Source organism: Coregonus clupeaformis, unplaced genomic scaffold, assembly GCF_020615455.1.
Source record: "Coregonus clupeaformis isolate EN_2021a unplaced genomic scaffold, ASM2061545v1 scaf0008, whole genome shotgun sequence".
Classification (NCBI taxonomy): domain Eukaryota; kingdom Metazoa; phylum Chordata; class Actinopteri; order Salmoniformes; family Salmonidae; genus Coregonus; species Coregonus clupeaformis.
This window is the reverse complement of record NW_025533463.1, coordinates 55,027-82,797: the sequence shown is the minus strand read 5'-3', so window position 1 is coordinate 82,797 and position 27,771 is coordinate 55,027. Positions and strand designations below refer to the sequence as shown.

Below are 27,771 nucleotides of genomic sequence, written 5' to 3'. Positions count from 1 at the left end.
AGAGATGATATAAATACTGTACACTAGACCAGAGATGATATAAATACTGTACACTAGACCAGAGATGATATAAATACTGTACACTAGACCAGAGATGATATAAATACTGTACACTAGACCAGAGACGATATAAATACTGTACACTAGACCAGAGATGATATAAATACTGTACACTAGACCAGAGACGATATAAATACTGTACACTAGACCAGAGACTATATAAATACTGTACACTAGACCAGAGACGATATACATACTGTACACTAGACCAGAGACGATATAAATACTGTACACTAGACCAGAGACGATATACATTTACATACATTTACATTTAAGTCATTTAGCAGACGCTCTTATCCAGAGCGACTTACAAATTGGTGCATTCACCCTATAGCCAGTGGGTTAACCACTTTACAATTATTTATTTATTTATTTATTTTTTTGGGGGGGGGGGGGGTGGCTAGATGGATTACTTCATCCTATCCCAGGTATTCCTTAAAGAGGTGGGGTTTCATACATGACCAGAGATGATATAAATACTGTACACTAGACCAGAGATGATATAAATACTGTACACTAGACCAGAGATGATATAAATACTGTACACTAGACCAGAGATGATATAAATACTGTACACTAGACCAGAGATGATATAAAACTAAACAGAAGTGTCTAATAAAGTGTTCATAATAGCAACATGCAACCATGCAGCATCAATTTACCTACAACCATGCAGCATCAATTTACCTACAACCATGCAGCATCAATTTACCTACAACCATGCAGCATCAATTTACCTACAACCATGCAGCATCAATTTACCTACAACCATGCAGAATCAATTTACCTACAACCATGCAGCATCAATTTACCTACAACCATGCAGCATCAATTTACCTACAACCATGCAGCATTAATTTACCTACAACCATGCATTATCCACGTACCTACAACCATGCATTATCCATGTACCTGCAACCATGCATTATCCATGTACCTGCAACCATGCATTATCCATGTACCTACAACCATGCAGCATTTTGATTCATTTTTATGGAAAGACAAAGACCCTCTCCAATGCAGCTCATACCGACCCATTTCTTAATTGAATGTTGATGTTAAAATGGTACCGTCTCCAATGCAGCTCATACCGTCTCTTTGCTGAATGTTGATGTTAAGATTATGTATGATAAAAGGTAAATATGAATAATGTCCACTTACCTGACTCCTCAGGCGTCCGATCCCTGGCGACAGCTTCTGGTCCAGAAGCCTCTGAATGGCCTCCAGAGAGGGCAGGGTACGGGAGATCTCGCTGACACCAACACAGGAGCACAGAAATTGTTTAAATGCTGTTTACCAGGGTTTGGGGTCCATTTCAATTCAGTTTACTTCCCTAAGTGGCTGAATGAATTAAATTGACCTGAAACCGACAGATCTCACTGACACATTCTAAGAGCACAGAAATGTTAATTCATTTCACAAGGGACAGTTAAACACTGTTTACAGTGAATTGCCAAGCGCTGTAGATGTTGCAGAAACAGCTACTGTCTGCCAGTACTGGTACCTGTTTAGTTGTTTGCAGATTCCCATGGTGAGCTTCTTTAGATGGGGGAGGTTAGGGTTCCCATTCTGGGCTTGCTCAGCATCGAGACAGAGTGAGGTGTGGAAGTATTCCTGGATGGATTTGTGGTGCTCTTCTGGCAGGCTGGAAGACGTGATGCATCATCAGTCAGTGTGATTTGTTAGTTGGTATGTAACTTAAACGTGGCCAGCTGGGTAGCACAATGCAACGCATGTCTTTAATAACACGGGGGGGGGGGCAAAATCTTCTCCATGCCGAAGTGAAAATTTGACATAAGCGGAAATTAGTATTTGTCCCACAATACTGAAGACACTTGAGTAGTATCTTTTTATTTATTTATTTATTTTATTTATTCTTTTGACTGTTTATTTTATTTTTATGTATTATTATTATTATTATTATTATTATTATTATTATTTATATTTTTTGGGGGGAGGGGATGGATCAGCTTAATATTGCAGATAGATTGTATCTTCCATCAATTGTCTGCATCACTTCCAATCCCCCATGTTTTTTATATATATACTCCCCTTTATTACTTTTCAACCCCGCTATCCTTTCCCTACTTGGAGTAAATTAGTGAACAACAATGCCCAGGCCTCTACTTCCGATCTATACTTACTATCTACACCTTATGGACAGAGTTAATTTTACAATAATTCTATTATATATATATAATTTTTTATTTATTTTTTGCTCCTGAACTTCTTCTACTCTCAACCTCTCCGATCATTTTCATGATGTCCATCCGGTTTGCTTCTATATGCCATATATTTCTAACTGTGCTCTTTCCCAAAAGCTCCCAACATACAACCTATATACTTATTATGGACACAGTATGCTTACATTATTAGCTATCTTTGTTATTATTTGTTGTTATTTGTTATTAGTCCCATCCTTCAACTCTATTCAATACCTCCCATCTATCTCTTAACACCATCCATATAGGATTTCTATTTGCCATATATATTTCAACAGTACTGTGATGTTTTACAAAAGTTCTGAACCTTTCTATTCTCATTGCTTCTACAGATTGTGAATTAAAAATAAACATTTTTGCTAAAAGTATTATTATATTATTGATTGATTGACTATGACTTTTCAGATCACCCAACCTATCTGCAAGGTTAGCTCCAGGTAAATATTGCAATCCTTTAGCCATTCCTGGACCTGTGTCCAAAAACAAGCTACAAATGGACAGAACCAAAACAAATGATCTAATGATTCTGTCTCTTCACAGCAAAATCTGCAGAGCTGGGAAGATTGCATCCCCCATATAAATAACATTCTATTGGTAGCAAGAATTTTATATAATAATTTAAATTGAAAGATTCTAATTTTTTGAATCCGGTTTCGTTCATAAACACTATGCCATGGGATCCGTACGTCAAAGATCTCTTCCCAACTATTTTGCAATCTATATGGGACGGCTGTCAATCCTTTGGTCCTTAAGTGAAACTGATATACTTTTTTATTTATCACAGTTTTCTTTAACAATTATGTTCTTTAATGCAAGGCCGACAGACAAGTTCCTTACTTTCTCCCCCTTCCACTTTCCTCTTCCACTTTTGCGGTAATGCTGCAATTATTTGGTTGTAATTTTGGGTAGAGCAGACATTTCCATATGTTTTTGTTAGCTGCATGTGCGACATAACTCCACCAGTCCTACCGATGATATCATTCACGAAGATTATACCTTTTTTAAACATTCTGTCAAAAAATAAAGGTTTTTTGTCAATTAGTATATTTGAATTTAACCACAAATTTTTTTATTTTTTTATTTCACCTTTATTTAACCAGGTAAGCCAGTTGAGAACAAGTTCTCATTTACAACTGCGACCTGGCCAAGATAAAGCAAAGCAGTGCGATAAAAACAACAACACAGAGTTACATATGGGGTAAAAAACATAAAGTCAAAAATACAACAGAAAATATATATACAGTGTGTGCAAATGTAGCAAGTTATGGAGGTAAGGCAATAAATAGGCTATAGTGCAAAATAATTACAATTAGTATTAACACTGGAATGCTAGATGTGCAAGAGATTATGTGCAAATAGAGATACTGGGGTGCAAAAGAGCAAAATAAATAACAATATAGGGATGAGGTAGTTGGGTGGGCTAACAATATTTGTTGCATTATTTGTTCTGTCGTTTCTGGAGGATTAAATTGAAATTGCAACCAACTTTCTATGGCTTGTTTTAGAAATAGTGATACTTGGGAGATGATTTCCTTTTCAAATAACTGCAAATGAGTTGTTGTAATCTGAATAAAGGGAAAAAGGCCTTTCTTGAACATTGGGTGAGACAATCTTACTAATTTGCTTGAGAACCAGTTCGGGTTTAAGTATAACTTTTGTATGACTGAAGCTTTTAGTGATAGGTCTAATGCTTTAATATTTAATAATTTCTGTCCTCCGAATTCATATTTATTATATAAATATGCCCTTTTAATTTTGTCTGGCTTGCCGTTCCAAATAAAATTGAATATTTTTTTCTCATATAATTTAAAAAACGGTTTGCTAGGCGTAGGCAAGACCATAAGCAAATAGGTAAACTGGGATAATACTAAAGAGTTAATCAGGGTGATTTTTCCACAAATTGACAGGTATTTTCCTTTCCATGGTAGTAAGATCTTATCTATTTTTGCTAACTTTCTATTAACATTTATTGAAGTGAGATCATTTATTTCCTTTGGGATATGTATCCCGAGTATATCCACATCACCATCAGACCATTTTATTGGTAAACTACATGGTAATGTAAATGTTTTATTTTTTAGTGATCCAATACGTAATATAGTACATTTGTCATAATTTGGTTGTAATCCAGAGAGGTTAGAAAATGTATCTAGATCCTCTATGAGGCTGTGGAGGGATTCTAGTTGTGGATTTAAAAGAAAACATGAATCATCAGCGTACAATGACACCTTTGTTTTTAAGCCCTGTATTTCTAATCCTCTGATATTATTATTGGATCTGATTTTAATAGCTAACATCTCGATGGCCACAATAAATAGATATGCCGATAGTGGACAACCTTGTTTCACTCCTCTTGACAGTTTAAAACTTTCTGAGAAATAGCCATTATTTACTATTTTACACCTAGGGTTAATATACATGATTTTGACCCATTTTATAAGAGATTCTCCAAAATTGAAATGCTCCAGGCATTTATATATAAACCCCAGTCGAATTTGATCTTGAGTAGTATCTTATAGTACATACAGTAGTTGAATGTGAGCCTACATACTTAGACATATCGATGTGCTGTAGTCTCTGTAGGTATGTGTCTGCCAGAGCCCTGTGACTCCCCTCCATGGGTTTCTTCACTGCCATTGGCTGATGGCCCTCCTGAGAAGTTCCTGGGGGGGGCAGCTGAGGAGGGTATTTAACTGGATCTGGAGATCAACAACCACAACAGTCAAACTGTTAGACGTAACGATACACAGGTAGGCCTGTGTCCCGTGACACAGCGGAAAAATACTTTTGGACCTTTATGGATGTGCGAGACAGGCCCCTTGGGTTAAGCCCGAAGATCTGTTTGTGCTGTCGTTGTTTTGACTGCGACCGTTGGCCATACAGCACAAACAGAGCTGGGACCACCAGACTGCCTTGGGTTAGCTCAGCTGTAGCAGAAACAAACAAAGAGAGAATGTCTGCGTCCCAAATGCCACCCTATTCCCTACATAGTGCACTACTTTTGACCAGAGCCCTACGGACCCTAGTCAAAATGAGTGCATACAGCACAAACAGGGTTCCATTTCAGACAGAACCCATCGGGCTCCGGTCTAAAGTAGTACCCTATATAGTGAATAGGGTGCCATTCTCTGGTCTAAAGTAGTACCCTATATAGTGAATAGGGTACCATTCTCTGGTCTAAAGTAGTACCCTATATAGTGAATAGGGTGCCATTCTCTGGTCTAAAGTAGTACCCTATATAGTGAATAGGGTGCCATTCTCTGGTCTAAAGTAGTACCCTATATAGTGAATAGGGTGCCATTCTCTGGTCTAAAGTAGTACCCTATATAGTGAATAGGGTGCCATTCTCTGGTCTAAAGTAGTACCCTATATAGTGAATAGGGTGCCATTCTCTGGTCTAAAGTAGTACCCTATATAGTGAATAGGGTGCCATTCTCTGGTCTAAAGTAGTACCCTATATAGTGAATAGGGTGCCATTCTCTGGTCTAAAGTAGTACCCTATATAGTGAATAGGGTGCCATTCTCTGGTCTAAAGTAGTACCCTATATAGTGAATAGGGTGCCATTCTCTGGTCTAAAGTAGTACCCTATATAGTGAATAGGGTACCATTCTCTGGTCTAAAGTAGTACCCTATATAGTGAATAGGGTGCCATTCTCTGGTCTAAAGTAGTACCCTATATAGTGAATAGGGTGCCATTCTCTGGTCTAAAGTAGTGCACTATATAGTGAATAGGGTGCCATTCTCTGGTCTAAAGTAGTACCCTATATAGTGAATAGGGTGCCATTCTCTGGTCTAAAGTAGTACCCTATATAGTGAATAGGGTGCCATTCTCTGGTCTAAAGTAGTACCCTATATAGTGAATAGGGTGCCATTCTCTGGTCTAAAGTAGTACCCTATATAGTGAATAGGGTGCCATTCTCTGGTCTAAAGTAGTACCTATATAGTGAATAGGGTGCCATTCTCTGGTCTAAAGTAGTGCACTATATAGTGAATAGGGTGCCATTCTCTGGTCTAAAGTAGTACCCTATATAGTGAATAGGGTGCCATTCTCTGGTCTAAAGTAGTGCACTATATAGTGAATAGGGTGCCATTCTCTGGTCTAAAGTAGTACCCTATATAGTGAATAGGGTGCCATTCTCTGGTCTAAAGTAGTACCCTATATAGGGGAAAAGGGTATCATTTGGGACGCATCCTATTAATCCACCTGCTTCTTCCTCTGGCTCCTCCTCCTTCTGAACAGGAAACTGCAGGTGTGTAGCCAGACCCATGTTGGGACTGTAATACATCTCCACCAGGTCAGCCAGCACGGAGAAGAACTGGATAGGGACGCCCTCAGAGGCCTGGAGACACAGAGAAACAACAACAGCAATCACAGCCTGGTACAAAACATCAGCACTTACAGGTTAGTGCACCACAGTGCATCGACACTCACAGGCTAGTGCACTACAGAGCAACAACAACAATCACTGGTTAGTACACTACAGAGCACAACAGCAGTCACAGCCTAGGACACTTTGGAGTGCACAACAGTAGTAGTACAGATTGGAAAAAAACTGGACAAATCTAATCCAACAAAGTGTGAAATGGTTGGAAGAATCCAAGGTCCAGGCACTCAGGTGGGTAATGGTTTGAAGAATCCAAGGTCCAGGCACTCAGGTGGGTAATGGTTTGAAGAATCCAAGGTCCAGGCACTCAGGTGGGTAATTGTTTGAAGAATCCAAGGTCCAGACACTCAGGTGGGTAATGGTTTGAAGAATCCAAGGTCCAGACACTCAAGTGGGTAATGGTTTGAAGACTCCAAGGTCCAGACACTCAGGTGGGTAATGGTTTGAAGAATCCAAGGTCCAGACACTCAGGTGGGTAATGGTTTGAAGAATCCAAGGTCCAGACACTCAGGTGGGTTTTAAAGTAGGTACCATCAAGCCATGCTCCTGATACACTGTATTCTCTAAGATCTCATCACAGGCTAGTACACTTCTGAGTTTAGTACACTACAACAGCAAGACAAGTACACTACCAAGCACCACAGTAAGTCAAGTACACTAGATTGCACCACAGCAAAGACATGTACACTAGATTGCACCACAGCAAGACAAGTACACTAGATTGCACCACAGCAAGACATGTACACTAGATTGCACCACAGCAAGACAAGTACACTAGATTGCACCACAGCAAGACAAGTACACTAGATTGCACCACAGCAAGACAAGTACACTAGATTGCACCACAGCAAGACAAGTACACTAGATTGCACCACAGCAAGACAAGTACACTAGATTGCACCACAGCAAGTGATCATATATCATATAATAATGGCGCCTGAGAAGATGGCTGCCGTTTTACAGCCCTCTAACCAATTATACTATTATGTGTGTTTTTCCGCGTTATTTGTCATTTATTTTGTACATAATGTTTCTGCCATCGTCTCTTATAACCAAAAAGAGCTTCTGGATATCAGGACAGCGATTACTCACCTCACGAGGCGGCCGCGAAGGATATCCTACAGACACCCGACAAGGCCAAAATCCCCGTCATTCGCATGAGGAAGAGACGGAGATATCGTGGACGTAGGTCGGGGTGCCTTGTAAGGATCCGACGGCGAGCGAGTAAACTGCCGCTCCCATCAATCCTATTAGCCAATCTTCAATCATTTGAGAATAAATTGGATGACTTAAGATTACGGTTATCCTACCAACGGGACATTAAAAACTGTAATATGTTATGTTTCACCGAGTCGTGGCTGAACGACGACATGGACAACATACAACTAGCGGGCTATACACTACATCGGCAGGATAGAACGGCTGACTCCGTTAAGACAAGGGGTGGCGGTCTGTGTATATTTGTAAACAACAGCTGGTGCACAAAATCAAATACTAAGGAAGTCTCTAGGTTTTGCTCGCCTGAGGTAGAGTATCTCATGATAAGCTGTAGACCCACTATTTACCGAGATAGTTTTTTTACCACCACAAACCAATGCTGGCATTAAGATTGCACTGAATGAGCTGTATAAGGCCATAACTAAACAGGAAAACGCTCATCCAGAGGCAGCGCTCCTAGTGGCCGGGGACTCTAATGCAGGGAAACTTAAATCAGTTCTACCTAATTTCTACCAGCATGTTAAATGTGCAACCAGAGGAAAAAAAACTCTAGACCACCTTTACTCCACACACAGAGACGCATACAAAGCTCTCCCTTGTCCTCCATTTGGCAAATCTGACCATAACTATATCCTCCTGATTCCTGCTTATAAGCAAAAACTAAAGCAGGAAGCACCAGTGACTCGGTTAATAAAAAAGTGGTCAGATGACGCAGATGCTAAGCTACAGGACTGTTTTGCTAGCACAGACTGGAACATGTTCCGGGATTCTTCAGATAGCATTGAGGAGTACACCACATCAGTCACTGGCTTCATCAATAAGTGCATCGATGATGTCGTCCCCAAAGTGACCGTACGTACATACCCCAACCAGAAGCCATGGATTACAGGCAACATCCGCACTGAGCTAAAGGGTAGAGCTGCCGCTTTAAAGGAGCGGGACTCTAAACCGGACGCTTATAAGAAATCCCGCTATGCCCTCCGACGAACCATCAAACAGGCAAAGAGTCAATACAGGACTAAGATTGAATCGTACTACACCGGCTCTGACGCTCGTCGGATGTGGCAGGGCTTGAAAACTATTACAGACTACAAAGGGAAGCACAGCCGCGAGCTGCCCAGTGACACAAGACTTCCAGACGAGCTAAACCACTTCTATGCTCGCTTCGAGGCAAGCAACACTGAAGCATGCATGAGAGCACCAGCTGTTCCGAATGACTTTGTGATCACGCTCTCCGTAGCCGATGTGAGTAAGACTTTTAAGCATGTCAACATTCACAAGGCCGCAGGGCCAGACGGATTACCAGGACATGTACTCCGAGCATGTGCTGACCAACTGGCAAGTGTCTTCACTGACATTTTCAACATGTCCCTGACTGAGTCTGTAATACCAACATGTTTCAAACAGACCACCATATTCCCCGTGCCCAAGGACTCTAAGATAACCTGCCTAAATGACTACCGACCCGTAGCACTGACGTCTGTAGCCATGAAGTGCTTTGAAAGGCTGGTCATGGCTCACATCAACACCATTATCCCAGAAACCCTAGACCCACTCCAATTTGCACACCGCCCCAACAGATCCACAGATGATGCAATCTCTATTGCACTCCACACTGCCCTTTCCCACCTGGACAAGAGGAACACCTACGTGAGAATGCTATTGATTGACTACAGCTCAGCATTCAACACCATAGTGCCCTCAAAGCTCATCACTAAGCTAAGGATCCTGGTACTAAACACCTCCCTCTGCAACTGGATCCTGGACTTCCTGACGGGCCGCCCTCAGGTGGTAAGGGTAGGTAACAACACATCTGTCACACTGATCCTCAACACGGGGCCCCTCAGGGGTGCGTGCTCAGTCCCCTCCTGTACTCCCTGTTCACCCATGACTGCATGGCCAGGCACGACTCCAACACCATCATTAAGTTTGCCGACGACACAACAGTGGTAGGCCTGATCACCGACAACGATGAGACAGCCTATAGGGAGGAGGTCAGAGACCTGGCCATGTGGTGCCAGGCTAACAACCTCTCCCTCAACGTGACCAAGACAAAGGAGATGACTGTGGACTACAGGAAAAAAAAAGAGGACTGAGCACGCCCCCATTCTCATCGACGGGGCTGTAGTGGAACAGGTTGAGAGCTTCAAGTTCCTTGGTGTCCACATCACCAACGAACTATCATGGTCCAAACATACCAAGACAGTTGTGAAGAGGGCACGACAAAGCCTATTCCCCCTCAGGAGACTGAAAAGATTTGGCATGGGTCCTCAGATCCTCAAAAAATTATACAGCTGCACCATCGAGAGCATCCTGACTGGTTGCATCACCGCCTGGTATGGCAACTGCTTGGCCTCCGACCGTAAGGCAATACAGAGGGTAGTGCGTACGGCCCAGTACATCACTGGGGCCAAGCTTCCTGCCATCCAGGACCTCTATACCAGGCGGTGTCAGAGGAAGGCCCTCAAAATTGTCAAAGACTCCAGCCACACTAGTCATAGACTGTTCTCTCTGCTACCGCACGGCAAGCGGTACCGGAGTGCCAAGTCTAGGTCCAAAAGACCTCTCAACAGCTTCTACCCCCAAGCCATAAGACTCCTAAACAGGCTAATCATGGCTACCCGGACTATTTGCACTGCCCCCCCTCACCCCATCTTTTTACGCTGCTGCTACTCTGTTAATTATTTATGCATAGTCACTTTAACTCTACCCACATGTACATATTACTTCAACTACCTCAACTAGCCGGTGCCCCCGCACATTGACTCTGCACCGGTACCCCCCCTGTATATATAGCCTCCCTACTGTTATTTTATTTTACTTCTGCTCTTTTTTTCTCAACACTTTTTAGTTTTATTCTACTTTTTTTATTAAAAATAAATGCACTGTTGGTTAAGGGCTTGTAAGTAAGCGTTTCACTGTAATGTCTGCACCTTGTTGTATTCGGCACATGTGGCCAATACAATTTGATTTGATTTGATTTGAACTGTACTACCCTTCAACATTAGCAGAGTATCCTGTAGGAACTGTTCTACCCTTCAAGTCTGTATATAGCGCAGGCTAAAACTCAAGATGACTATCATGCTTTTCAGCTACAACAGATGAATGAAAATCTATCTAATCTATCCAATCTATCTAATCTATCTATCTTTTCAGCTACAATAGATCAATAGATCTATTTCATCAACTGTGCCCTGTAGCAATTGTATGTAGGTTTGGACTATTCTGACTGCCACGCTAAGAAAGGCAAATTAACCTGTTAACATGTATTTCCATATCAACCTCAGCCTAACACAGTGATGGCTTTGTGTGACAGAGAGAGCAGAGAGAGTGGGCCTACAGATGAAGAGACATCCGGTGGACTGTACACACCCTTTATTAAGAAGTGCTGGCCTGCCTAGCTCCCCTACCTCTACAGAAGCACAGTTCCCGCTCAGCCCAGTCAAAGCTATTTGCTGCTCTGGCACCCCAATGGTGGAACAAGCTCCCCCATGACGCCAGGAATACCTGGAATAGTATAAAGTAATCCTTCTACCCCCCCCCCCCTGGAATAAACCCTACCTCTTTAAGGAATACCTGGAATAGTATAAAGTAATCCTTCTACCACACCCCCTCCCCCAACCCCCCATAAAAAAAAGAATAAAAAAAGTGGTTGTCCCACTGGCTATCATAAGTTGAATGCACCAATTTGTAAGTCGCTCTGGATAAGAGCGTCTGCTAAATGACGTAAATGTAAATGAAGAGACATCCGGTGTACTGTACACATCCTTTATTAAGAAGAGGACATTATTATTAACATATTCACAGCCACAGGAAGCAAGGCAGTTCCTATTTGGTGTCTAGTTTTATGGAGCGCTCACATTTGAGCAGATTTTTTGCACAGGTAGACTTGGTGCAATGTATAACCATAATATGTTGCACAGTATTCACAATAAAATGCTACATGTCAGAACTCTCTCACCACACATGGCCTTTCTTCATTTCTGAAGCAGAAGTTGTCTGATGGATGAGGAATTTAGAAATGGCTCTTAAAATAGCCCTTAACACCCAACACCTGGGAGGAGACTATGTCAGCTATAGAAGTTGGCGGTATAACGCTCAGAACTTGTGTTGTGTGGATCAAAATAGTAACGTTAAATGCTTTGTAGGGGGATCCACACTCAAAAAGGAGTGCAGATCTCACCTGGACCGAGAGCTTCCTCCCCTCAAAAGGTCTGTCTCACCTGGACCGAGAGCTTCCTCTCCTCAAAAGGTCTGTCTCACCTGGGCTGAGAGCTTCCTCTCCCCAAAAGGTTTGTTTCACCTGGACAGAGAGCTTCCTCTCCCCAAAAGGTCTGTCTCACCTGGGCTGAGAGCTTCCTCTCCCCAAAAGGTTTGTTTTACCTGGACAGAGAGCTTCCTCTCCTCAAAAGGTTTGTTTCACCTGGACAGAGAGCTTCCTCTCCCCAAAAGGTCTGTCTCACCTGGGCTGAGAGCTTCCTCTCCCCAAAAGGTTTGTTTCACCTGGACAGAGAGCTTCCTCTCCTCAAAAGATCTGTCTCACCTGGATCGAGAGCTTCCTCTCCTCATTGGGTAGGATCCTGTACGTATACACACAGTTCTGGTACCTGGAAATAGAGAAGATGGGTTATTATCATAAAGTTCACAACAAATATGGAGTCTTGAACGTTTAAAGAGATGTCATGATCTCGTGGTCTGGATCTTGAGAGTTCTGGTCTTGACTCAATCTCTGGTTTAAAGTAACTGACATTTCACAGAAGAGTGTGACAGATGCAGTAATTATAGATTACTTTGTGTCCAATGGAAAAGAGTACATGACCATTTATGTATTTGTTTACAAGTTATTCAAATTAAAGCCCACAGTTACACATAGATGTGTGGTGTGAGTTGCACAGTGGAGTCTACCCAGCTTTGCAGCATGACAGTGTGTGCAGATAAGTTGGGCAATGCAAAACGCATGTGTAATTTAAAATAGGTCTTCATTACATATAATTCCTGCTATATATTTAGTCACATCTAATACTGCATGCAACAACAACAACAGTATTCTAGCCAGTTTATCTGGTTGATCAAAGTCTTGAGCAAAACATTTTCAATTCCACCAGATGTACTTGGTGGTATGATTTATGTCATGATGTAAGGAAACAGTAAATAAGAATTGGTTCTTAATTGACTTGCCTAGTTATACACTGCTCGAATAAATAAAGGGAACACTTAAACAACACATCCTAGATCTGAATGAATGAAATAATCTTATTAAATACTTTTTACTTTACATAGTTGAATGTGCTGACAACAAAATCACACAAACATTATCAATGGAAATCAAATGTATCAACCCATGGAGGTCTGGATTTGGAGTCACCCTCAAAATTAAAGTGGAAAACCACACTATAGGCTGATCCAACTTTGATGTAATGTCCTTAAAACAAGTCAAAATGAGGCTCAGTAGTGTGTGTGGCCTCCACGTGCCTGTATGACCTCCCTACAATGCCTGGGCATGCTCCTGATGAGGTGGCGGATGGTCTCCTGAGGGATCTCCTCCCAGACCTGGACTAAAGCATCCGCCAACTCCTGGACAGTCTGTGGTGCAACGTGGCGTTGGTGAATGGAGCGAGACATGATGTCCCAGATGTGCTCAATTGGATTCAGGTCTGGGGAACGGGCTGGCCAGTCCATAGCATCAATGCTTTCCTCTTGCAGGAACTGCTGACACACTCCAGCCACATGAGGTCTAGCATTGTCTTGCATTAGGAGGAACCCAGGGCCAACCGCACCAGCATATGGTCTCACAAGGGGTCTGAGGATCTCATCTCGGTACCTAATGGCAGTCAGGCTACCTCTGGCGAGCACATGGAGGGCTGTGCGGCCCCCTAAAGAAATGCCACCCCACCCCACACCATGACTGATCCACCGCCAAACCGGTCATGCTGGAGGATGTTGCAGGCAGCAGAATGTTCTCCACAGCGTCTCCAGACTCTGTCACGTCTGTCACATGTGCTCAGTGTGAACCTGCTTTCATCTGTGAAGAGCACAAGGCGCCAGTGGCGAATTTGACAATCTTGGTGTTCTCTGGCAAATGCCAAACGTCCTGCACAGTGTTGGGCTGTAAGCACAACCCCCACCTGTGGACGTCGGGCCCTCATACCACCCTCATGGAGTCTGTTTCTGACCGTTTAAGCAGACACATGCACATTTGTGGCCTGCTGGAGGTCATTTTGCAGGGCTCTGGCAGTGCTCCTCCTGCTCCTCCTTGCACAAAGGCGGAGGTAGCGGTCCTGTTGCTGGGTTGTTGCCCTCCTACGGCCTCCTCCACGTCTCCTGATGTACTGGCCTGTCTCCTGGTTGCGCCTCCATGCTCTGGACACTACGCTGACAGACACAGCAAACCTTCTTGCCACAGCTCGCATTGATGTGCCATCCTGGATGAGCTGCACTACCTGAGCCACTTGTGTGGGTTGTAGACTCCGTCTCATGCTACCACTAGAGTGAAAGCACCGCCAGCATTCAAAAGTGACCAAAACATCAGCCAGGAAGCATAGGAACTGAGAAGTGGTCTGTGGTCACCACCTGCAGAACCACTTCTTTATTGGGGGTGTCTTGCTAATTGCCTATAATTTCCACCTGTTGTCTATTCCATTTGCACAACAGCATGTGAAATGTATTGTCAATCAGTGTTGCTTCCTAAGTGGACAGTTTGATTTGACAGAAGTGTGATTGACTTGGAGTTACATTGTGTTGTTTTTAGTGTTCCCTTAATTTTTTTGAGCAGTGTATAAAGGTTAAATAAATGTAAAACAAAAGAACATGCAAACCGCTGTCATGAGGCCAAGTCAAGCTCTATGCTGCACTGCAGGAGGATTTGTATCTGAAATACATTTAGGTATTTGACACTTCAGATTTAAATCACTCCCAATAACAACATTATTTAGCATTGATCATTGTTTTGTCTGATTTAAAGTTGTGATCAGCTCTTCCTACTGAAAGCTACTTTGATATGTGCATGCAAAGGGACAAGACTTCAACAGAGTATCTTCCTTCCTCAATTTGATCTTTCCAACAGCATTGTAGCTCAGCACATTTTTAACTAACAATTATTTCCTTAGCCGTCTGCAACAGAGACTGGTGACTAGTCAGTATTCAGCAGTTTACTCTCCCTGCTCACAGCTACTTTCAACTGTTACTTGCATGGAGGTATAATGGACGAACTCTCAACATCTTCCTTCCTCAATTTGATCTTTCCAACAACATTTTAGACTGTTAAACTGTCAGTTTTATCCAGATATATATCTTATGGTGTATTTTTTTACTTACAGAACACAGAGGGCATAGGCACCCTGTATGGACTCACTGTCCCGGAGGAGGAAGCTCCCATCCCTGGCTGCTTTGGAGAGCAGATCCTCAGCCTTGGAGCGGGTGATATTGCCATGGTGCCATGGCTGGTACGACATAGACATCCTGGTCCTCTACTGAAAACACTCAGCTACGTACAGAGTTCTGCATCGACTCTCATTACCAGACAAGGACTTATCAGGGAAGATTCAATAACTCTTGCTAGTAACCATATTCTTCATGTTTCTTGTTGTGTGTACGCCTACAGTATATGTCCTCTTCCCCCTCCCCTCTCGCTCTCTCTCTCTCTCTCTCTCTCTCTCTCTCTCTCTCTCTCGCTTTCCCACTCTTGCTCTCTCTCTCTCTCTCTCTCTCTCTCTCTCTCTCTCTCTCTCTCTCTCTCTCTCTCTCTCTCTCTCTCTCTCTCTCTCTCTCTCTCTCTCTCTCTGTCTCTTCCTGTTAGTGGGGTGAAAGCTGTAAAAAGGAAGCTGCTACAAACACGGCTGTGAACTTCCTCATTTGATAAGTTAGAGAGCGAGAGGAGGGCCAGAGAGAGAGAGCGAGAGAGGAGGGCCAGAGAGAGAGAGAGAGAGAGAGAGAGAGAGAGAGAGAGAGAGAGAGAGAGAGAGAGAGAGAGAGAGAGAGAGAGGGCCAGAGAGAGAGAGAGAGAGAGAGAGAGAGAGAGAGAGAGAGAGAGAGAGAGAGAGAGAGAGAGAGAGAGAGAGAGAGAGAGAGAGAGAGAGAGAGAGAGAGAGAGAGAGAGAGAGAGAGAGAGAGAGAGAGAGAGAGAGAGAGAGAGAGAGAGAGTAGGACCAGAGAGAGAGAGAGAGAGAGAGAGAGGAGGACCAGAGAGAGAGAGAGGAGGGCCAGAGAGAGAGAGAGAGAGAGAGAGAGAGGAGGACCAGAGAGAGAGAGAGAGAGAGTAGGACCAGAGAGAGAGAGAGGAGGGCCAGAGAGAGAGAGAGAGAGAGAGAGAGAGAGAGTAGGACCAGAGAGAGAGAGCGAGAGAGGAGGGCCAGAGAGAGAGAGAGAGAGAGAGAGAGAGAGAGAGAGAGAGAGAGAGAGAGAGAGAGAGAGAGAGAGAGAGATAGAGGAGGGCCAGAGAGAGAGAGAGAGAGAGAGAGAGAGAGAGAGAGAGAGAGAGAGAGAGAGAGAGAGAGAGAGAGAGAGAGAGAGAGAGAGAGAGAGAGAGAAAGAGAGAGAGAGAAAGTAGGACCAGAGAGAGAGAGAGAGAGAGAGAGAGGAGGACCAGAGAGAGAGAGAGGAGGGCCAGAGAGAGAGAGAGAGAGAGAGAGAGAGGAGGACCAGAGAGAGAGAGAGAGAGAGTAGGACCAGAGAGAGAGTGAGCGAGAGAGAGAGAGAGAGAGGAGGACCAGAGAGAGAGAGAGGAGGGCCAGAGAGAGAGAGAGAGAATCTGAAGTCAAATGTCTACTGTATGCTGATGATCTGGTGCTTCTGTCACCAACCAAGGAGGGCCTACAGCAGCACCTAGATCTTCTGCACAGATTCTGTCAGACATGGGCCCTGACAGTAAATCTCAGTAAGACAAAAATAATGGTGTTCCAAAAAAGGTCCAGTTACCAGGACCACAAATACAAATTCCATCTAGACACCGTTGCCCTAGAGCACACAAAAAACTATACATACCTCGGCCTAAACATCAGCACCACAGGTAACTTCCACAAAGCTGTGAACGATCTGAGAGACAAGGCAAGAAGGGCCTTCTATGCCGATACCCGCTAATTATCAAAATCCAGAAAATAACCATTAAATTCTACAACCACCTAAAAGGAAGCGATTCACAAACACAAACAGACCCCACAGAGCCCCAGGACAGCAACACAATTAGACCCAACTAAATCATGAGAAAACAAACCCAATTTCGATAAACCCATATCTATTGGGTGAAATACCACAGTGTGCAATCACACTGAGAGAGAGAGAGCGAGACGGCGAGAGAGAGAGGGAGAGAGACGGAGAGAGAGAGAGAGAGAGAGAGAGACAGAGACAGAGACAGAGACAGAGACAGAGAGACAGAGACAGAGACAGAGACAGAGACAGAGACAGAGACAGAGACAGAGAGAGAGAGAGAGACAGAGACAGAGACAGAGACAGAGACAGAGACAGAGACAGAGACAGAGATAGAGACAGAGAGACAGAGAGAGAGAGAGAGAGAGAGAGAGAGAGAGAGAAAGAGAGACAGAGAGACAGAGACAGAGACAGAGACAGAGAGAGAGAGAGAGAGAGAGAGAGAGAGAGAGAGAGAGAGAGAGAGAGAGAGAGAGAGAGAGAGAGACAGAGAGACAGAGACAGAGACAGAGAGAGACAGAGACAGAGACAGAGACAGAGACAGAGAGAGACAGAGAGAGAGAAAGAGAGAGAGAGAGAGAGAGAGAGAGAGAGAGAGAGAGAGAGAGAGAGAGAGAGAGAGAGAGACAGAGAGACAGAGAGACAGAGAGACAGAGAGAGAGAGATAGAGACAGAGAGACAGAGAGACAGAGAGAGAGAGAGAGAGACAGAGAGACAGAGAGACACAGAGAGAGAGAGAGACAGAGAGAGAGAGAGAGACAGAGAGACAGAGAGACAGAGAGACAGAGAGACAGAGAGAGAGAGAGAGAGAGAGAGACAGAGAGAGAGAGACAGAGAGAGTTAGACAAAAGAGCCGTTAAATTCTATAACCACTTAAAAGGAAGCGATTCCCAAACCTTCCATAACAAAGCCATCACCTACAGAGAGATGAACTTGGAGAAGAGTCCCCTAAGTAAGCTTGTCCTGGGGCTCTGTTCACAAACACAAACAGACCCCACACAGCCCCAGAACAACAACAACAACAACACAATTAAACCCAACCAAATCATGAGAAAACAAAAAGAGAATTACTTGACACATTGGAAAGAACAAACAAAAAAACAGAGCAAACTAGAATCATATTTGGCCCTAAACAGAGAGTACACAGTGGCAGAATACCTGACCACTGTGACTGACCCAAACTTAAGGAAAGCTTTGACTATGTACAGACTCAGTGAGCATAGCCTTGCTATTGAGAAAGGCCGCCGTAGGCAGACCTAGCTCTCAAGAGAAGACAGGCTATGTGCACACTGCCCACAAAATGAGGTGGAAACTGAGCTGCACTTCCTAACCTCCTGCCAAATGTATGACCATATTAGAGACACATATTTCCCTCAGATTACAGCGATCCACAAAGAATTCGAAAACAAACCCTTATCTACTGGGTGATAAACTCCCTTATCTACTGGGTGAAAAACCACAGTGTGCCATCACAGCTGCAAGATTTGTGACCTGTTGCCACAAGAAAAGGGCAACCAGTGAAGAACAAACACCATTGTAAATACAACCCATATTTATGTTTATTTATTTTCCCATTTGTACTTTAACTATTTGCACATTGTTACAACACTGTATATAGACATAATATGACATTTGAAATGTCTTTATTCTTTTGGAACTTCTGAGTGTAATGTTTACTGTTAATATTTATTGTTTATTTCACTTTTGTTTACTATCTACTTCACTTGCTTTGGCAATGTTAACACACGTTTCCCATGCCAATAAAGCCCTTAAATTGAAATTGAATTGAATTGAGTTAGTTTGCTGAGAAGGAATACAACTTCTTACACTTAATTAAGCTTACACACACACATGCACATTAACGCACGCACACACACGCACACACGCTCACACACACACGCACACACACGCACACAAAGGACCGGCCCTGGGCATAAGCGACGTAAGCGGTTGCTTATGGCCCCCGGAACTCTGTCAGGGTTCTCAACTTCCTGTTGAGAGGTAGAATAGTAGAATATCAAGGTGGAATTTCTAAATGTGGTCGTGCATCAGCAGTTATTCTCTTGTTACGTCAGTCACTGCCAGTCACTCAATTAGCCATGTCAGCTAACATTTTGTAGATTGGTAAGTTAGCCTAGTTAGTGTTGTTAGTCTAGCCAGCTATCTACACCTTGTAGTAATCATAGCCAACTAATGACCAGGCACGCTGGGCCCAGGGGCCCTGACCTCCAGGGGCCCTGACCTCCAGGGGGCCCTGACCTCCAGGGGCCCTGACCTCCAGGGGCCCTGACCTCCAGGGGCCCTGACCTCCAGGGGGCCCTGACCTCCAGGGGGCCCCGATTGATTTTGTTAGTCACTCTCACTCAGATATCATATCAACATGGCATAAGTCATGGAAGAATGTGTAGAATTGCATAAAACCTTTAAAAAATAATAATTATTATTATCTCCACCCTCAGGGTGGGTAAAACATTTTAGGGGCCCCCCTTTTTGCAGGTTAAAAATGTTTAGCTGCCCCCCCCATCTCAAAATATTTTTACCCGCGGGGTGGGGGGCCCCTAAAATGTTTTAATAAATAACAGTGTACAGAGTAGACTGAGGTTATAGACTGTCTTAGTGGTTATTAAATAACACTCTGTACAGAGCAGACTGAGGTTATAGACTGTCTTAGTGGTTATTAAATAACACTGTACAGAGTAGACTGAGGTTATAGACTGTCTTAGTGGTTATTAAATAACACTGTACAGAGTAGACTGAGGTTATAGACTGTCTTAGTGGTTATTAAATAACACTGTACAGAGTAGACTGAGGTTATAGACTGTCTAAGTGGTTATTAAATAACACTCTGTACAGAGTAGACTAAGGTTATAGACTGTCTTAGTGGTTATTAAATAACACTCTGTACAGTAGACTGAGGTTATAGACTGTCTAAGTGGTTATTAAATAACACTGTACAGTAGACTGAGGTTATAGACTGTCTAAGTGGTTATTAAATAATACTCTGTACAGAGTAGACTGAGGTTATAGACTGTCTTAGTGGTTATTAAATAACACTCTGTACAGAGTAGACTGAGGTTATAGACTGTCTAAGTGGTTATTAAATAACACTGTACAGAGTAGACTGAGGTTATAGACTGTCTAAGTGGTTATTAAATAACACTCTGTACAGAGTAGACTGAGGTTATAGACTGTCTAAGTGGTTATTAAATAACACTGTACAGAGTAGACTGAGGTTATAGACTGTCTTAGTGGTTATTAAATAACACTGTACAGAGTAGACTGAGGTTATAGACTGTCTTAGTGGTTATTAAATAACACTCTGTACAGAGTAGACTGAGGTTATAGACTGTCTTAGTGGTTATTAAATAACACTCTGTACAGAGTAGACTGAGGTTATAGACTGTCTTAGTGGTTATTAAATAACACCCTGTACAGTAGACTGAGGTTATAGACTGTCTAAGTGGTTATTAAATAACACTCTGTACAGTAGACTGAGGTTATAGACTGTCTAAGTGGTTATTAAATAACACTCTGTACAGTAGACTGAGGTTATAGACTGTCTAAGTGGTTATTAAATAACACTGTACAGAGTAGACTGGAGGTTATAGACTGTCTAAGTGGTTATTAAATAACACTGTACAGAGTAGACTGAGGTTATAGACTATCTAAGTGGTTATTAAATAACACTGTACAGAGTAGACTGAGGTTATAGACTGTCTTAGTGGTTATTAAATAACACTGTACAGAGTAGACTGAGGTTATAGACTGTCTTAGTGGTTATTAAATAACACTGTACAGAGTAGACTGAGGTTATAGACTGTCTTAGTGGTTATTAAATAACACTCTGTACAGAGCAGACTGAGGTTATAGACTGTCTTAGTGGTTATTAAATAACACTGTACAGAGTAGACTGAGGTTATAGACTGTCTTAGTGGTTATTAAATAACACTGTACAGTGTAGACTGAGGTTATAGACTGTCTTAGTGGTTATTAAATAACACTGTACAGAGTAGACTGAGGTTATAGACTGTCTAAGTGGTTATTAAATAACACTCTGTACAGAGTAGACTGAGGTTATAGACTGTCTTAGTGGTTATTAAATAACACTCTGTACAGTAGACTGAGGTTATAGACTGTCTAAGTGGTTATTAAATAACACTGTACAGAGTAGACTGAGGTTATAGACTGTCTAAGTGGTTATTAAATAACACTGTACAGTAGACTGAGGTTATAGACTGTCTTAGTGGTTATTAAATAACTCTGTACAGTAGACTGAGGTTATAGACTGTCTAAGTGGTTATTAAATAACACTCTGTACAGAGTAGACTGAGGTTATAGACTGTCTAAGTGGTTATTAAATAACACTGTACAGAGTAGACTGAGGTTATAGACTGTCTAAGTGGTTATTAAATAACTCTGTACAGTAGACTGAGGTTATAGACTGTCTTAGTGGTTATTAAATAACTCTGTACAGAGTAGACTGAGGTTATAGACTGTCTTAGTGGTTATTAAATAACTCTGTACAGTAGACTGAGGTTATAGACTGTCCAAGTGGTTATTAAATAACACTCTGTACAGAGTAGACTGAGGTTATAGACTGTCTAAGTTGTTATTAAATAACACTGTACAGAGTAGACTGAGGTTATAGACTGTCTAAGTGGTTATTAAATAACACTCTGTACAGAGTAGACTGAGGTTATAGACTGTCTAAGTGGTTATTAAATAACACTGTACAGAGTAGACTGAGGTTATAGACTGTCTTAGTGGTTATTAAATAACACTGTACAGAGTAGACTGAGGTTATAGACTGTCTTAGTGGTTATTAAATAACACTCTGTACAGAGTAGACTGAGGTTATAGACTGTCTTAGTGGTTATTAAATAACACTCTGTACAGAGTAGACTGAGGTTATAGACTATCTAAGTGGTTATTAAATAACACTCTGTACAGAGTAGACTGAGGTTATAGACTGTCTTAGTGGTTATTAAATAACTGTACTGGAGTTGCAGTTTCCAGTTTTAGGTTAAGTTTCCACTACAAACCTCATTCTTCATCTTCTAGATGTATTTCTAGTTTACTTGTGATTTCTGAGCTCTCTGTCTAGAAGTGAGGATGACCCAACATGCAGTGGTAGACACAGGCATGTATCAAATGACACCCTATTCCCTATATAGTGCACTACTTTTGACCAGAGCTCAAATGTCGCTGGCCAAAAGAAGTGCACTTTGGAATAGGGTGCGATTTGGGACACATACACAGACATAGGACGGAAACCTCCGGGTTACAGTAACGTGTCATTGTGTACGGGTCGGGTTCTCTTTTCAGGTCATGTGACTCGACTGTGGGTTGCCAGCAGATCTTTTCTTCTTCTGTAGTATTTGTGAAAGATTTCCTGTCCACTGCCTCTGAGCTGCCGATATTACTGCAGAGAAAGAGAGAGAGAGAGAGAGAGAGAGAGAGAGAGAGCGAAAGACAGAGAGTGAAAGAGAGAGAGAGCGAAAAAGAGGGTGAGGTAGAGCGATTGAGAGAGAGCGAGAGAGAGAGAGAGATGTAGGGGGATCTCCAGTGTTTACAGGTCCGGACTCAGCTTTTTCAGGGCCCTAAGATATTTGCTTTAGAGGCACCCCACGGCGGAGATTAAAAATTTTTAAAAATGAAGTTTTTTGCGATTCTACATGACTTATGCCACGTTAATATGACATCTCAGTCTACTGTACAGTGTTATTTAATAACCACTAAGACAGTCTATAACCTCAGTCTACTGTACAGACTGTTATTTAATAACCACTAAGACAGTCTATAACCTCAGTCTACTCTGTACAGTGTTATTTAATAACCACTTAGACAGTCTATAACCTCAGTCTACTGTACAGACTGTTATTTAATAACCACTAAGACAGTCTATAACCTCAGTCTACTCTGTACAGTGTTATTTAATAACCACTAAGACAGTCAATAACCTCAGTCTACTGTACAGTGTTATTTAATAACCACTAAGACAGTCTATAACCTCAGTCTACTGTACAGACTGTTATTTAATAACCACTAAGACAGTCTATAACCTCAGTCTACTCTGTACAGTGTTATTTAATTACCACTAAGACAGTCTATAACCTCAGTCTACTGTACAGAGTTATTTAATAACCACTAAGACAGTCTATAACCTCAGTCTACTCTGTACAGTGTTATTTAATAACCACTAAGACAGTCTATAACCTCAGTCTACTGTACAGTGTTATTTAATAACCACTAAGACAGTCTATAACCTCAGTCTACTGTACAGAGTGTTATTTAATAACCACTAAGACAGTCTATAACCTCCAGTCTACTCTGTACAGTGTTATTTAATAACCACTAAGACAGTCTATAACCTCAGTCTGCTCTGTACAGTGTTATTTAATAACCACTAAGACAGTCTATAACCTCAGTCTACTCTGTAAAGTGTTATTTAATAACCACTAAGACAGTCTATAACCTCAGTCTACTCTGTACAGAGTGTTATTTAATAACCACTAAGACAGTCTATAACCTCAGTCTACTCTGTACAGTGTTATTTAATAACCACTTAGACAGTCTATAACCTCAGTCTACTGTACAGTGTTATTTAATAACCACTAAGACAGTCTATAACCTCAGTCTACTGTACAGAGTGTTATTTAATAACCACTAAGACAGTCTATAACCTCAGTCTACTGTACAGGGTTATTTAATAACCACTTAGACAGTCTATAACCTCAGTCTACTCTGTACAGTATTATTTAATAACCAATTAGACAGTCTATAACCTCCAGTCTACTCTGTACAGTGTTATTTAATAACCACTTAGACAGTCTATAACCTCAGTCTACTCTGTACAGTATTATTTAATAACCACTTAGACAGTCTATAACCTCAGTCTACTCTGTACAGTGTTATTTAATAACCACTTAGATAGTCTATAACCTCAGTCTACTCTGTACAGTGTTATTTAATAACCACTTAGACAGTCTATAACCTCAGTCTACTCTGTACAGAGTGTTATTTAATAACCACTTAGACAGTCTATAACCTCAGTCTACTCTGTACAGTATTATTTAATAACCACTTAGACAGTCTATAACCTCAGTCTACTCTGTACAGTGTTATTTAATAACCACTTAGACAGTCTATAACCTCAGTCTACTCTGTACAGTGTTATTTAATAACCACTTAGACAGTCTATAACCTCAGTCTACTGTACAGAGTGTTATTTAATAACCACTAAGACAGTCTATAACCTCAGTCTACTGTACAGGGTTATTTAATAACCACTTAGACAGTCTATAACCTCAGTCTACTCTGTACAGTATTATTTAATAACCACTTAGACAGTCTATAACCTCCAGTCTACTCTGTACAGTGTTATTTAATAACCACTTAGACAGTCTATAACCTCAGTCTACTCTGTACAGTATTATTTAATAACCACTTAGACAGTCTATAACCTCAGTCTACTCTGTACAGTGTTATTTAATAACCACTTAGACAGTCTATAACCTCAGTCTACTCTGTACAGTATTATTTAATAACCACTTAGACAGTCTATAACCTCAGTCTACTCTGTACAGTGTTATTTAATAACCACTTAGACAGTCTATAACCTCCAGTCTACTCTGTACAGTGTTATTTAATAACCACTAAGACAGTCTATAACCTCAGTCTACTCTGTACAGTGTTATTTAATAACAACTAAGACAGTCTATAACCTCAGTCTACTCTGTACAGAGTGTTATTTAATAACCACTTAGACGGTCTATAACCTCAGTCTACTGTACATAGTTATTTAATAACCACTAAGACAGTCTATATCCTCAGTCTACTGTACAGGGTGTTATTTAATAACCACTAAGACAGTCTATAACCTCAGTCTACTCTGTACAGTGTTATTTAATAACCACTTAGACAGTCTATAACCTCAGTCTACTGTACAGAGTGTTATTTAATAACCACTAAGACAGTCTATAACCTCAGTCTACTCTGTACAGTGTTATTTAACAACCACTTAGACAGTCTATAACCTCAGTCTACTCTGTACAGTGTTATTTAATAACCACTTAGACAGTCTATAACCTCAGTCTACTGTACAGAGTGTTATTTAATAACCACTAAGACAGTCTATAACCTCAGTCTACTCTGTACAGTGTTATTTAATAACCACTTAGACAGTCTATAACCTCAGTCTACTGTACAGAGTGTTATTTAATAACCACTAAGACAGTCTATAACCTCAGTCTACTCTGTACAGAGTGTTATTTAATAACCACTTAGACAGTCTATAACCTCAGTCTACTGTACAGAGTGTTATTTAATAACCACTAAGACAGTCTATAGCCTCAGTCTACTGTACAGGGTGTTATTTAATAACCACTAAGACAGTCTATAACCTCAGTCTACTGTACAGAGTGTTATTTAATAACCACTAAGACAGTCTATAACCTCAGTCTACTGTACAGAGTGTTATTAAATAACCACTAAGACAGTCTATAGCCTCAGTCTACTGTACAGAGTGTTATTTAATAATCACTTAGACAGTCTATAACCTCAGTCTACAGTACAGAGTGTTATTTAATAACCACTAAGACAGTCTATAACCTCAGTCTACTGTACAGAGTGTTATTTAATAACCACTTAGACAGTCTATAACCTCAGTCTACTGTACAGAGTTATTTAATAACCACTAAGACAGTCTATAACCTCAGTCTACTCTGTAAAGTGTTATTTAATAACCACTTAGACGGTCTATAACCTAAGTCTACTGCACATAGTGTTATTTAATAACCACTTAGACAGTCTATAACCTCAGTCTGCTCTGTACAGTGTTATTTAATAACCACTAAGACAGTCTATAACCTCAGTCTACTGTACAGTGTTATTTAATAACCACTAAGACAGTCTATAACCTCAGTCTACTCTGTACAGAGTGTTATTTAATAACCACTAAGACAGTCTATAACCTCAGTCTACTCTGTACAGTGTTATTTAATAACCACTTAGACAGTCTATAACCTCAGTCTACTGTACAGTGTTATTTAATAACCACTAAGACAGTCTATAACCTCAGTCTACTGTACAGAGTGTTATTTAATAACCACTAAGACAGTCTATAACCTCAGTCTACTGTACAGGGTTATTTAATAACCACTTAGACAGTCTATAACCTCAGTCTACTCTGTACAGTATTATTTAATAACCAATTAGACAGTCTATAACCTCCAGTCTACTCTGTACAGTGTTATTTAATAACCACTTAGACAGTCTATAACCTCAGTCTACTCTGTACAGTATTATTTAATAACCACTTAGACAGTCTATAACCTCAGTCTACTCTGTACAGTGTTATTTAATAACCACTTAGATAGTCTATAACCTCAGTCTACTCTGTACAGTGTTATTTAATAACCACTTAGACAGTCTATAACCTCAGTCTACTCTGTACAGAGTGTTATTTAATAACCACTTAGACAGTCTATAACCTCAGTCTACTCTGTACAGTATTATTTAATAACCACTTAGACAGTCTATAACCTCAGTCTACTCTGTACAGTGTTATTTAATAACCACTTAGACAGTCTATAACCTCAGTCTACTCTGTACAGTGTTATTTAATAACCACTTAGACAGTCTATAACCTCAGTCTACTGTACAGAGTGTTATTTAATAACCACTAAGACAGTCTATAACCTCAGTCTACTGTACAGGGTTATTTAATAACCACTTAGACAGTCTATAACCTCAGTCTACTCTGTACAGTATTATTTAATAACCACTTAGACAGTCTATAACCTCCAGTCTACTCTGTACAGTGTTATTTAATAACCACTTAGACAGTCTATAACCTCAGTCTACTCTGTACAGTATTATTTAATAACCACTTAGACAGTCTATAACCTCAGTCTACTCTGTACAGTGTTATTTAATAACCACTTAGACAGTCTATAACCTCAGTCTACTCTGTACAGTATTATTTAATAACCACTTAGACAGTCTATAACCTCAGTCTACTCTGTACAGTGTTATTTAATAACCACTTAGACAGTCTATAACCTCCAGTCTACTCTGTACAGTGTTATTTAATAACCACTAAGACAGTCTATAACCTCAGTCTACTCTGTACAGTGTTATTTAATAACAACTAAGACAGTCTATAACCTCAGTCTACTCTGTACAGAGTGTTATTTAATAACCACTTAGACGGTCTATAACCTCAGTCTACTGTACATAGTTATTTAATAACCACTAAGACAGTCTATATCCTCAGTCTACTGTACAGGGTGTTATTTAATAACCACTAAGACAGTCTATAACCTCAGTCTACTCTGTACAGTGTTATTTAATAACCACTTAGACAGTCTATAACCTCAGTCTACTGTACAGAGTGTTATTTAATAACCACTAAGACAGTCTATAACCTCAGTCTACTCTCTACAGTGTTATTTAACAACCACTTAGACAGTCTATAACCTCAGTCTACTCTGTACAGTGTTATTTAATAACCACTTAGACAGTCTATAACCTCAGTCTACTGTACAGAGTGTTATTTAATAACCACTAAGACAGTCTATAACCTCAGTCTACTCTGTACAGTGTTATTTAATAACCACTTAGACAGTCTATAACCTCAGTCTACTGTACAGAGTGTTATTTAATAACCACTAAGACAGTCTATAACCTCAGTCTACTCTGTACAGAGTGTTATTTAATAACCACTTAGACAGTCTATAACCTC

At 41.1% G+C, this 27,771-nt stretch overlaps 1 protein-coding gene across 2 annotated transcripts in view; it reads right to left on the bottom strand.

The window, feature by feature from the left end:
- The window catches only part of LOC121534172 (phosphatidylinositol 3,4,5-trisphosphate 5-phosphatase 1), a 52,296-nt gene extending 36,800 nt beyond the window's left edge, over window positions 1-15,496 (bottom strand). Inside the window, exons 1-6 of one of the 2 annotated variants that reach the window (XM_041840702.2) lie at window positions 15,201-15,496; window positions 12,430-12,493; window positions 6,488-6,623; window positions 4,834-4,981; window positions 1,565-1,705; window positions 1,222-1,312 (exon numbers count right to left, since the gene is read on the bottom strand). In XM_041840702.2, coding sequence (XP_041696636.1) covers window positions 1,222-1,312; window positions 1,565-1,705; window positions 4,834-4,981; window positions 6,488-6,623; window positions 12,430-12,493; window positions 15,201-15,343 — 723 coding nt within the window. In that variant the 5' untranslated portion in view covers window positions 15,344-15,496. The remainder of the gene's footprint in view (window positions 1-1,221; window positions 1,313-1,564; window positions 1,706-4,833; window positions 4,982-6,487; window positions 6,624-12,429; window positions 12,494-15,200) is intronic. The other variant, XM_041840703.2, reaches the window with a different exon arrangement.
- Window positions 15,497-27,771: the final 12,275 nt, after the last annotated feature.